The sequence below is a fragment of the Cherax quadricarinatus genome, chromosome 13 (assembly GCF_038502225.1).
Source record: "Cherax quadricarinatus isolate ZL_2023a chromosome 13, ASM3850222v1, whole genome shotgun sequence".
NCBI classification, from domain to species: Eukaryota; Metazoa; Arthropoda; class Malacostraca; order Decapoda; family Parastacidae; genus Cherax; species Cherax quadricarinatus.
The window spans coordinates 3,282,060-3,294,807 of NC_091304.1; the positions used below are offsets into that span (position 1 = coordinate 3,282,060).

At 42.0% G+C, this 12,748-nt stretch overlaps 1 protein-coding gene across 1 annotated transcript; it reads right to left on the reverse strand.

Moving 5' to 3' along the window:
- Nucleotides 1-5,010: 5,010 nt before the first annotated feature.
- On the reverse strand, nucleotides 5,011-12,524 carry LOC128684778 (uncharacterized). Its single transcript, XM_053771036.2, has 2 exons — nucleotides 12,303-12,524; nucleotides 5,011-6,921 (listed from the first exon to the last, which is right to left on the reverse strand). Exon 2 carries the CDS (start codon nucleotides 6,919-6,921, stop codon nucleotides 5,734-5,736), a length of 1,188 nt encoding a protein of 395 aa, XP_053627011.1. The 5' UTR covers nucleotides 12,303-12,524; the 3' UTR covers nucleotides 5,011-5,733.
- Between the last annotated feature and the right edge of the window lie 224 nt (nucleotides 12,525-12,748).

Genomic DNA, 12,748 nt, shown 5'->3' on the forward strand with positions numbered 1-12,748 from the left:
GCTTTATTTACAGCTAGCAAAGTTAGGGTATTTCTCAAGAATGGTCTGTAATATACCACTGTGGATAAAATACTTTGCCACTTCTTGAACACTTCTGAGTGAGTTGTTTCTAAATTCATTAATTTTATCGCACTCCAGTACATAATGACGCAGGGTGTGACAATAGCCCATCTGGCAAAGTTTACATTTCGTTTGGTCTACATCTGGTGGTGGTGATTTAACCTGCCAAAGATACTTGTAACCCAGCCGGAGCCGGGCGGTAGTGACATCCAAGAGTCTGCTTATTTTGTTGGATGCACCATAGACATGTGGCTCCTCCTGCATGATAGATTGATGATAGATGGACTGACTGGTGTCAGTCTCCCTGAGTCATAAGTCAATAAAATTCAGTTGAAGTTCTTTTCGTATTATTGTTCTCAAACTACTACATGACAAGCCAAGATTGTAATCTACTCCCTCTTTGAAAGCATACAGCTTAACCAATTTATCAGTTCTATCATGCATCCGAAGACCAATGTGAGATGGAATCCACAGCATGTGCACTCTGACTCCTCTGTCCACAATCTTACCATACCTATGTCTGGCTTCTGACACAAGCATGCCACAATTTATACTTAATGAGTTGAGAGCATTTATGGATGACAGAGAATCAGTTGCAATTAAACTGTCAATCTTAGATACATAGATGCATTTCAGTGCAAGGAGTATGGTAAGCAGTTCTGTCTGAAGGGAAGAGGCCCAATTATTGATGCGTGCTCCAAATTCTTTAAGAGAGCCATCACTCTGTACGACAACAGCAGCACTACCAGCTGCACCAGTGGATTGGTGAACAGAACCATCAACGTAAATAATTTGCGAGTGTGTGTGCTGTGTGACTAAGTTATCAATACAGCTTAAGACATCATGTTTGGCTTCAAGGCGAAGTTTTGGTTGTGATTTAAGAAGTAGTTTGGGGGGAAATGGAGGAATGGTAGTTTGGAATGGGGTAATATCCCATGGAGCAGAGAAGTGCCGCTGTTGCCTTACTTGACATAGATGATGTATCTGATTCATGCGGAGGTCGGTTCCAGTTTTTTCGATCCATCTGGAGGAGTGTTCACCAATGCTGAGAAAAGTTTGGAGGGCTTCTGTGCAGGGGTTTGAATGGGCTTGCCTGAGCATATTAACCCTAATTAGGACATTTCTTTCAGTAACACGATCTCTGATGCTTGGAATATCAAGTTCTTTTTGCATATTTAAAATTTTGGCAGTACGAGGGCATCCTAAAATGATCCTCATTATTCGTTCTGCAGTTTTTCCAGCCCTCCAAGCTTCCAGTCAGACACAAGAGCAAGTAGTGGCGCAGCATTATCAACCAATGATCTAATATAAGCAAGATACATCATTTTCACAATTTTATCATTAGCACCATACCTGGGGTGAAGCCCTGCCACAACTCTAAGTGCTCTTATTCTTTCTTTGTATTGGCGACAAAGTCTTGTTACAACAGGTCCAAATAGTGGAACCTCAAAGCCTAGACACCTGTATCTGCTTACATATTCTAGAAGAGACCCATCATGCAATTGGATCTGACGAACTGTGCCTCTCTGTCGAGGAGGACGCCTATTGAGTATCTTTGTTTTATCAGTAGAGATTATGAACCCCAGGTCCTGACACGAGGCTAGTACATGATTAAGAATGTTTTGGGTGTTGGAGAATCCGGTGGTGGGAATCATTATATCATCAGCAAAACTAAGTATATAATGATGGGGCTGACTAGGCATAGCATGCATTAATTAGAATATTGAACAGTGTGGGACTGAGCACACCTCCCTGTGGGGTTCCTAATTCAAAGTCTTTAGTTACACTTCTATGTCCCTGGAACAACACAGACGATTTTCTGTTGGACAGGTAACCTTTAATCCAGCGGAGAAGCCATCCTCCAACATCCATTCTGGCAAGTTCACTAATGATTACATGTCGGTTGGCTACATCGAAAGCGGATTTAAGGTCAAGGAAGGTAGTGTAGGAGCTGTCAGTGTGCAGGGTGAGAAAGGTGGCTATGCAATGATGCACGCTCCTTCCATGCATGAAACCATGTAACCGGGGAGACAAAAATTGTTTGATTCTGTACATGAGACGATTAAGAATCATTCTCTCAAATGTTTTACACAAGCAGCTAGTAAGAGATATTGGGCGAAATGCATTTTGTTGATTGGGCTTAGGAATTGGAATGATGAGGCTGTTGGTCCAAGATTGAGGGAGCTCCCCAGTTACATAGCTCATGTTATATAATTCAGGTAATGGATTACCTGGTACTCGACACAGCAATCTGAGTATGTTGTAAGTAATACCATCCTCACCAGGCGACGTGGAGTTGCCCTTAGTTAGTGCTGCATCAAGTTCATAATTAGTGAAAGGAATGTTGCAGTCATCATCCTTGCTGAGCATAAAGCAAACAAGTCTCTCCCTTGCATCATATTTGTCATTTAATTTTTCCTGTGTGGTACTGGGAAGATTGTCATAGCTAGATGTAGCAGCCCAAGCACTGACTAGCTCATTCGCCCTATGTAAGGGATGAGGGTGCGCGATCTGCCCAGTTGTTACCCTTAATTCTATTTATGTCCCTCCATGCTCGGCTAAGTGGGGTGTGAGCATTAAGAACGTTGACAAATTTTTCCCAGTCTGTTTGCCGCAGTTCTGTCATACGCTCTCTGGCAGCAGCAAGGGCAGTTTGGAAGAGCCTCAGCATTCCAGGGGTACGATGTTTCCTATAGGCTAGGCCTAGTCTGCGAGCAATACGTTTCAGTGTACGAAGTTTAGAATCATTGTAATAAGTATGGTTTTTGAAGGAGGTATGATTATTATGGAAGTTTGTTGGGTTTAGAGTACCAAGAGGTTTCAGAGGCGGCTCTAAGTAGTTCTGAATACTGCTCACAAGGTCATTGTTAAAGGTCTCTACAGAGGAACACTCATAGGAATTATACCAGTCAGTCACATGTGCAACAAAGTCGTCATGCTGATCAGTGGGAACATTAAAACGTTTCCGTTTGAATATCCCACCAAGAAGGATAGTATTACCAATATCTAGTGAGGTTAGCCTAGGGAAATGATCAGACGCTATATCTGTTACAATGGAAGACTCACAGCTGGCAGAAGTAATGCTGAAGCCCAGGCACAGATCAAGGACACCTCCATAGATATGTGTAGGTTCAAGGTCACCTACAATTTGCACATTATCATGACTGTTTAAGAGTGACAGCAGTTGATTGCCATTACGATTACCAAACTGTGAGTTTCCAATGCTTTTGTGTCTCGCATTGTAATCGCCAATAATACGAGTAGGTTCAGAATGAGCACAAGTTGGGAGCTCCAAGTAATTAAACTTATCAGCAAGAGCATACAAGTTAAATATGTTGAGAGCAGAGTTCCCTATATAAAACCTCCTTTACACTCTCCATCCAACCTTTCCTAGGCCGACCCCTACCCCACCTTCCTTTCACTACAGACTGATACACTCTTGAAGTCATTCTGTTTTGCTCCATTCTCTCTACATGTCCAAACCACCTCAACAACCCTTCCTCAGCCCTCTGGACAACAGTTTTGGCAATCCTGCACCTCCTCCTAACTTCTAAACTACGAATTCTCTGCATTATTTTCACACCACACATTGCCCTCATTATTATTATAATCAAAAAGAAGCGCTAAGCCACAAGGGCTATACAGCTCACATTGCCCTCAGACATGACATCTCCACTGCCTCCACCCTCCTCCTCGCTGCAACATTCATCACCCATGCTTCACACCCATATAAGAACGTTGGTAAAACTATACTCTCATACATTTCCCTCTTTGCCTCCAAGGACAAAGTTCTTTGTTTCCACAGACTCCTAAGTACACCGCTCACCCTTTTCCCCTCATCAATTCTATGATTCACCTCATCTTTCATAGACCCATCCACTGACACGTCCACTCCCAAATATCTGAATACATTCACCTCCTCCATACTCTTTCCCTCCAATCTGATATCCAATCTTTCATCACCTAATCTTTTTGTTATGCTCGTCATCTTACTCTTTCCTGTATATTAATTTTCTTCTTTTACATACCCTACCAAATTCATCCACCAACCTCTGCAACTTCTCTTCAGAATCTCCCAAGAGCACAGTGTCATCAGCAAAGAGCAACTGTGACAACTCCCACTTTGTGTGATTCTTTATCCAAGGCAGCTAGCTTTCAGGGAGAAGGCTTACAGCTTTTCATCTCATCCCCTGCATGCATCAGCCTTAATAGCGCAAGCCAAGGTATTGATTCAGTGTGGTGAGAGTGGTATGTATAATGTTCGACAAGACCGTAGTCCTGGCACAGGTCTCAATCTTGCGATGACCCGTCTAGGTGAGAATGGTAATGCACTGCGTACCTTGTTCCAAGGTTCGTAGGTTCGAGTCTCCTTCAGCCAGAGATCAGTGTTTGTGTATATTTCGCCTGCTCTTGCGAATTCCTTGTGTGTGTGTATATATATATATATATATATATATATATATATATATATATATATATATATATATATATATATATACATACATACATACATACATACATATACATACGCATCACTGTTCATGGCTTTTTCGTGCTTGAATATGGTTCTTCCACATGTGTCCAGCAGTAGTCGACCATCAAACTAATCATCTATTTCCTCTCCATGATGGCTGTCTTGGTGAAATCGTTCAAGCGTCGGTTGTTTCACAGAAACTGTGCGCGCTGGAGCCAAACTAAGTTCGAATTTGAATTCAGCTTTCCAAAATTAATTAAAAACATTTTTTTAAACCTGAACTTAAACCATTGTTGGCCAGTGTTATCGTTAATTAAATTCATGAAGAAGCGACAAACCCATAGGATTCATACAACGCCTGTTAAAAATGGAGGACAGGTCATATTCAGCTTCCTGGGTGAAATCCTTCAGTAACATCAATGAACCTCCTTCAGGATGCTCTTGTTTTAGTTTTGTTAGGATAATTAAACAAGCAATGCTTCAGTTGTACTACATGTATCTACCACTCTCCCAATACAGTACCAACCTGAATTTTGAGTTTTTGTATAAAATTACATTCTAATCTTCAAATGTATATATTTGCTTTGTTGTTAGCGCTACCTTAACACAAAAATGCATTTTTTCTTAGGTATATTACAGTATCATATTTCTTTTTTTAAACATGTCGATAAACCAAATTCATCTTCCACTAAACCACTGCCATTACATTTACTTTTAACAAAGTATTTTATGGACAAATTAGCACATACTGTATCCCCTCATACTGTATCCACGTTTTAGATATTAACAAAATATGTTAACCGACACGAAGCTCAAAGGTGCAAATAAATTGGCTAACTCGAAGACTTTTGCAACTGTAACTTGTAATGCATACCGAAAAAGCACCAGTTTTTCTCCTAAACAGGTTAATTTATTATCAGGAGGCACTTTCGAGAGTCGTGTCTACATTAAAGCTTAATAAGATTTTAGTGTTAAAATCTTCAAAATATTTTACAAGCAAGATTGAGAATTTTCCAAAGAAGCATAATACAAAACATGCAGCCATTTAACTACTTCAAACGTGAAAAAATCCTCCGTTAGTGATTATGTCCAAAAGGGATTTTTTGTTTCATGAAAGCAATAAAATATGGCAAACATGGAAGCAATGCTTTGCACTGTTCAACAAGATTCGTATCATTATTTTGCGCACAATAGTTCATCTAGTTCTTTGTTGCATCCAAATCGATCTCGAGGTCTTTAATGTCCATGCCTCTCCTGTTCATCTCTTCAGCAAACTGCCCGGCTTCCTTCAGGGTCTTCTGGGCCATCTCAAAGACGCTTCTGAAAGGTGTGGGAGGCAGGAGATCGCTGGAGGCAATGTCCACCAGAGACGCCACACTGTTGCTCCCTACATCACGTGCCACTCGGGCAGTCTCCTCCACCGCTGCCACACTGCTGCTTCCTACTTCATGAACCTTATCCACCGCCTCACTGACAGTGTCTTTCACCGAGGAGCCGAGCTGTGTGGCACCTTCTGACACAGATTCTGCAGTTTCCCGTGCACCCTCCATCGCTTCGTTGAAGGTGTCTTTCACCGCTGCCACACTGCTGCTTCCTGCTTCGTGAGCCTTATCCACTGCTTCACTGACGGTGTCTTTCACCGAAGAACCAAGCTGTATAGCACCTTCTGACACGAAGTCTGCTGCTTTCTTTGCACCCTCCACAGTTTCGCTGACAGTATCCTTCACAGCTGCCACACTGCTACTTCCTACTTCGTGAGCCTTATCCACCGTTTCACTTAAGGTTTCCTGTACCGAGGAGCCAAGCTGAGTAGCGTCCTCTGACACAGAGTCTGCGGCTTTCTTTGCATCCTCCACCGTTTCACTTAGAGTATCCTTCACAGCTGCCACACCGCTGCTTCCTTTTTCTTTGACCTCTTCCACCGCCCCGCTGACCGAGTCCTTCACCGCTGAGCCCAGCTGTGCGGCACCCTCAGACACAGAGCCTGCAGTTTCTTTTGCATCTTCAACAGCCTCGCCGAAGGTATCCTTCACCGCTGAGCTGAGCTGTGTGGCTCCTTCAGCCACGGAATCCCCAGCTTTCTCCGCACCCTCCACCGCCTCGTTGAAGGTGTCCTTCACTGAAGAACCGAACTGGGTGGCGCCTTCAGACACAGAGTCCGCCGTTTGTTTTGCACCCTCCACTGCATCGTTGAAGGTGTCCTTCACCGCAGAGCCAAACTGTGTGGCTCCTTCAGACACTGAAGCCCCGACACTAGAAGCAGTTTCGCGCACTTGGTCAGCGACAGAGGTTGCCAATTTGCCAATCTGGTCGAAGAAGCCTTGAGGCATGGCTTCAGTAACCACCAGTGCCGTCGCCGCCACCAAAACCACTCTAAAGTTCACCATCTGCCGAAATAAAGCACCACCCATTAATGCATACATTTACTCTTAGTTGAACAATTAATCTGCTCATTATAATAATTGTCTATGAACAGTTTACATATAAAATGAGACAATTTACACACTATAAACTGAAATAAAAAATATATATAAAATAATTACTACATTCTAATTTACTATATTCTAAAATTTAAGATTTTATAATTATCATTAAACATATTAGAGTAAGCAGATGCCTTTTGTTCCAGCACTTGAATCCTTCCAGCAAATCTAGTTTGTTTATATATTGGCATTTTTACCCAGGGTATGACTTCCAGGATTGGAGTTCTTTTTACATATTTGCATTTTTTTTTTCTTCACCCTGGATGCTACCAGGAGGCTTACATTAGAACATAAGGAAGGAACACTGCAACAGACCTACTGACCCATGCGCAGCAGGTCCATGTCCCCCCCGGATTATCCCAATGACCCACCCAGTCTTGTCATCCCCACTCAATGATGGAGCACTGTACCAGACCAGCAGCACAAGCTAGTCAGGTCCAACTCACACCCACCCACACCCACTCATGTATTTATCTAACCTATTTTTAAAACTACACAACGTTTTAGCCTGAATAACTGTACTCGGGAGTTTGTTCCACTCATCCACAACTCTATTACCAAACCAGTACTTTCCTATATCCTTCCTGAATCTGAATTTTTCCAACTTAAAACCATTGCTGCGAGTCCTGTCTTGGCTGGAAATTTTTAGCACACTATTTACATCCCCTTTATTTATTCCTGTTTTCCATTTTTACACCTCGATCATATCCCCCCTAATTCTACGCCTTTCGAGAGAGTGCAGATTCAGGGCCTTCAGTCTATCCTCATAGGGAAGATTTCTGATACATGGGATCATCTTTGTCATCCTCCTCTGTACGTTTTCCAGAGCATTTATATCCATTCTGTAATACGGTGACCAAAACTGAGCAGCATAGTCTAAATGAGGCCTAACCAAGGATATATAGAGTTGAAGAACAACCTGAGGACTTTTATTATTTATACTTCTAGATATGAAGCTAAGAATTCTGTTAGCTTTATTGCGAACATTAATGCACTGTTGTCTTGGTTTTAGGTTACTGCTAACCAGAACTCCTAAATCCTTTTCGCAATCGGTAGTATTAAGATCTACATTATTTAGTTTATATGTGGCATGGTTATTTAACTGTCCAACATTTAGAACTTTGCATTTGTCAATATTAAACTGCATCTGCCACTTCTCCGACCATTGCGTCAGTCTATTCAAATCATCCTGGAGTGCTCTAATGTCCTCATTAGAATGAATTGGACGGCCTATTTTGGTGTCATCAGCAAATTTGCTTATGTCGCTAATTATTCCCTCATCTGTGTCATTTATGTAAATTGTGAACAACAACGGGCCCAACACTGACCCCTGAGGAACACTGCTTGTGACGTGCCCCCATTCTGATTTCTCCCCATTTATGCAAACTCTCTGCTGTCTATTTGTCAGCCATGCCTCTCTTACACACAAGTTCCTGTTCTTACTGTAATGTATGCAGGGATATAAGGAAATCTGGCTATACATTTTGCCGTGCCTGGGAAATGAACCCGTAAACCTGTGATCATTTAACTGTGATCATGAATTAATGCTCTCACCAATTAGTGATGTTACAACCTTTCAGGCTGAGATCATAGGCGGGGAGAGCTGATAAATCAGCAAGGCTGGTCCTAATATTCTCCCAAGGTAAGTTGCACATACACAAATAACCTGCACATAGGAAAAAGAAGTTTATGACGACGTTTCGGTCCGACTTGGACCACTGACTAGTCACAATAACGTCAATGGTCCAAGTCGGACCGAAACTTTGTTCCAGTCACTGTATTGTGCCTTTCTGTTCTTTGAAAGCTGGACATAGCAAGGATACACTTTAGAGATTGCATGAAGAAAAGCACTTAGTGTATACTGACATTCATCATCCTCGCCGAGGTAGGATTGCACGGTAGATAAAAGCAGCATTGGAGCAAGTGACTAGTCCACAGAATACCATGAAGGCATTTCCCTCTTGCAAAGAGGTACCTTGCAAGAGCTAAATTATTTTTATAATCATAACTAAGCGCTAAACCCACAAGGGTCATACAGCGCTGAGCTAAAGATAGTGGGATGCTGAGTTCGGTGGAAGACCCTTAAAAGAAATGATTGTCTCTTCACCCAAACAGTACTGGGCAGTGATACGTTCATCACTGCCCGGATATAAACAAAGAAAACTTGTTCAATGACCAAAGTAAGGAGAAAGTTCAAACTCAGTAGAAAACAGAGATCAAGCGGAAGACAAGGAACATTGTAGATTTAAGCAGAAAATGGCATAATCCATGCAAGAATTAAAAAGTGCATATAAATGAGCTAGATCAAGTAAGTCTATGTAAAGTTGAGTCGGGTCCAGGATCTGGTGTTCAACTCCATCAAGTTATTTCACTCACAATGACACAACAGTTCTCCACATACACAGGTTTTGCCTCTGGCATACGGAAAATAAAAACTTGAGCATGATATAATTTCCCTTTCAGGAATGAACTAGTTTTGGTTCACCCAGAGCACCTGCTGACCTTCCCCAGCTGATGCTGCAACTGGCCACGTCCACTTTATGTCGTTTGTAGTTGATAGATTTGATTGTAATTTTGTTTTTATCTCAGGGTACATCTGGTCATTTTACATAATCTGGCATTTTAACCTTTCTCTTTTTGCATGCAACTCGGCTAGGTAAATAGGTTTACACTAGTCTGCTCGGCTACAGACCCCCCCCCCTCTCAGGCATCATGGAAAAAAGAAGGGGTTGGAGAAGGGCACAATAGCCGCCTCTATTGGTTGCAAACACAGTAATGTTCAATATAACTTGTTTGGAGACACGGAAATAACGGACGAGGTGAGCAACAAGTGAAAGTCTTTCTACGCCGCCTGCTTGTTTAGCCCCATCAATATTCTCGTCTACCTTCAACGGGGGTGTGAGGCCGGTGAAGAGCTCTTGTTCCAAGGAACCGGAGTTGCCGTTCTTTTTCCTTGGATCGTCTGTTTACCCTCTACGGTTTTAACGCTCTATAACAATACTATTAATATGTTGTTTAGAACTTGAGAGCCTTCATAGCTCGCATAAACTTAACCTGCTTGAAGTCCCTAGGACTGTAGTCCTTAGAATGTGAGAAAGATACATCATAACTTACACCTGGAAAGATACTGGTGGGACTGGTCCCAAACCTGCTCACTGAAATTACTACTTGGCAGGCGGTGCAGGATATCTCCACTGGAAAGCTGGGGAACGATGACTACATTGAAAACAAACACTAACAGAGAGAACTCAATAAGTGTTAAGGGGTCACGACTTTTCAGCGCCATCTCTTCTTGCATAATCACCAACAAACTCTTGACTGTCTTCAAGATGGAACTCGACAGATTCCTCAGAACAATTCGTGATCAGCTGGCTAATGGTGCTTACGTTGAATTGTGGACGGTGGGCACCAACAGTTTGATCGACCTGGCCAGCAACCAGGAGGCCTGGTCTGGGACCGGGCCGCGGGGGCGCTGACCTCCGGAAGTGACTCCAGGTAACCTCCAGGTAGTTCCTAACTTGTCCGGTTATATTATTATTGTGACTGTTCCTATATATTCTGATCATTACTTTTACTAGTATTATAATGAAATTGTTTTACCTGCTTTTGACACTTAAAATACGATTATTATATTCATGGGGAGAGCACCAAATCCGTAGGGGTCATACGAAGCCTGGGGCTGAAGGAATGGGAGTCAATGAAGTTTGATCCAAGGAAGGGGAGGTCAGGTGCAACTCCTGGAATCAAAAGCCCTCAGCCGGCATCATGGAACCTCTTAAAACCATTTACTATATATGAATTATAAGGTAAATAATTAATGACTTAAATATCGATTAACTAGTATTTCCTTACAGGTCTGACGCATATAAATTACACACTACAACAAATAAAAACATTCAAATTAGCATTTGTGATTTTTATTTTCTTTAAAGACGTATATATTATGGAACGTGTATTTTGGAAGTCAATATGTAAACTCCTTCAAGCAGGATTCAAAGTGCACAGTCTCGTCTGAACATTTATATATTGTTTTCACAATCTGAAATCATGACGGAGTATCAGATATAATGGTTTTCACCTTGTAGTCATAAAGACTGGCCACCACGTCATCCTAGTATTACCGGTATATTTATTATACAAAAATGTTCCACTTGTTTCGAAGGACAAGATTTTTGTAGCTACCACTGAAGAATCAGCTCAGCCAAACAACTAGTCAAGGCTCATTCAGAATTGAAATACCTTTTAGGATTAAAAAACGATGTATTTGGAGATCCAATTTTCCAGGTCGTGGCTGGCAATGGTTTCTTTCAGATGGCAACGGATGAGGTTGGGCAGCTTGGCGTTCGTTTTAGTACATATACAATGTTTTTCTTGGCACAGTCAGCTACGAGGTAATGATAGATCGACTCTATAAGTTACCGACTGGGCTAAAACACTGTGCTCAAAAAAAAAAAAAAGCCTCTGCCTCTCCTCCACTCGTGTCTTTTTTTTCGTGACAACCCGTCTGACCTTCAGCCATATGGTGTAGCACCTTACTGGGATAACGGAAAAAAATGCCCTGATTTTTTTGTGCCCTAATTCTATATAAACACTATATTGGGCATATAATAGCAGAAAATGTACTGTATGACTAACATTAATTAACCCATTTCAAACACAAATAACCAATAGATTATCCAAAAAAAAAAATCTACCCAGAATGAAGTCATGTTGATGTTGAGTTTGTAGTCCAGGTGTATACTAGATAAAAGGACACATGTGCAGCTAATGCGACATTTTACCCGTTATGGCTCCTGGAGAGCCAAACACTACCACAATAAAATGTCGGATTAGCTGGACATGTGTTCCTTTACCTAACATATTGTCAGTAATTCTACCAACAGTATTACTGGCGTAATGTTGCTGCCTGCCAGACCTCCAGCCTCCCACCAGCCATCACTCATCAATCGATGTGATTCCTGCTAAACGTTGCAGTTAGATTCTGAGTCGTCCCACATGGTAGTGTGTCAACTTTCATTAATTTCAACTGGTTGATGTAAATATTAATTTTGAAAACGAGGACGGGTTGTGTTAGTAATGTAGCGTTTCGCGGGGGTGATATATAATGTAATATTCACTGCCGGTTACCCATTAACAACAGAACGAAAAAAAAATTGTTAGAAGTACAAGTCATGTCGCCAACCTGAAAAATCGCAATATATCAGATAACAAAATTCTGGGAATAATGAACGACAGCACCACACAATTTAATGAGAACAACGAACAATAATGAAAGCAGCACTCACTGTGAGGCAGGTGTCTGCTGGTCGAGGTGCGGCTGCTGAATGTCTGCTGGTCTGCACCTGCAAGGTGACGAGTGACTGCAAATGTTGACACAACCCGCTCACTCTGTCCAGTCTCAAGTAATGCCGCTTAGCAAAGACGTATATAACTGTCGACTAACTGTTCATGGGTAATATGCTTCAGTGAGATAAAAGAAAAGGAGGTTGTGTTAGCTAATAAAGAAAATGGAGGACAGGTCCTCAATTTCCTGGAGCCCTGGATTGAGCGTGATGAGGCCGCACCCATCCAGTGCCCTGTAGCGAGCGTAGCCATTACACATTTATTATTGCTATTATGATCAGGGGGAAGCGCTAAACCCCTAGGGAGTCATACAGAGTCTGGGAGAATTTGAGGCAATTATATCCATCCAATGAAGAAGGGGTAGGCTCATTTCCAGTGGATCAAGAGC

Coding starts and splice junctions, on each gene's coding strand:
- LOC128684778 (XM_053771036.2), bottom strand. CDS start 6,921: ATGGTGAACTTTAGAGTGGTTTTGGTGGCGGCGACGGCACTGGTGGTT.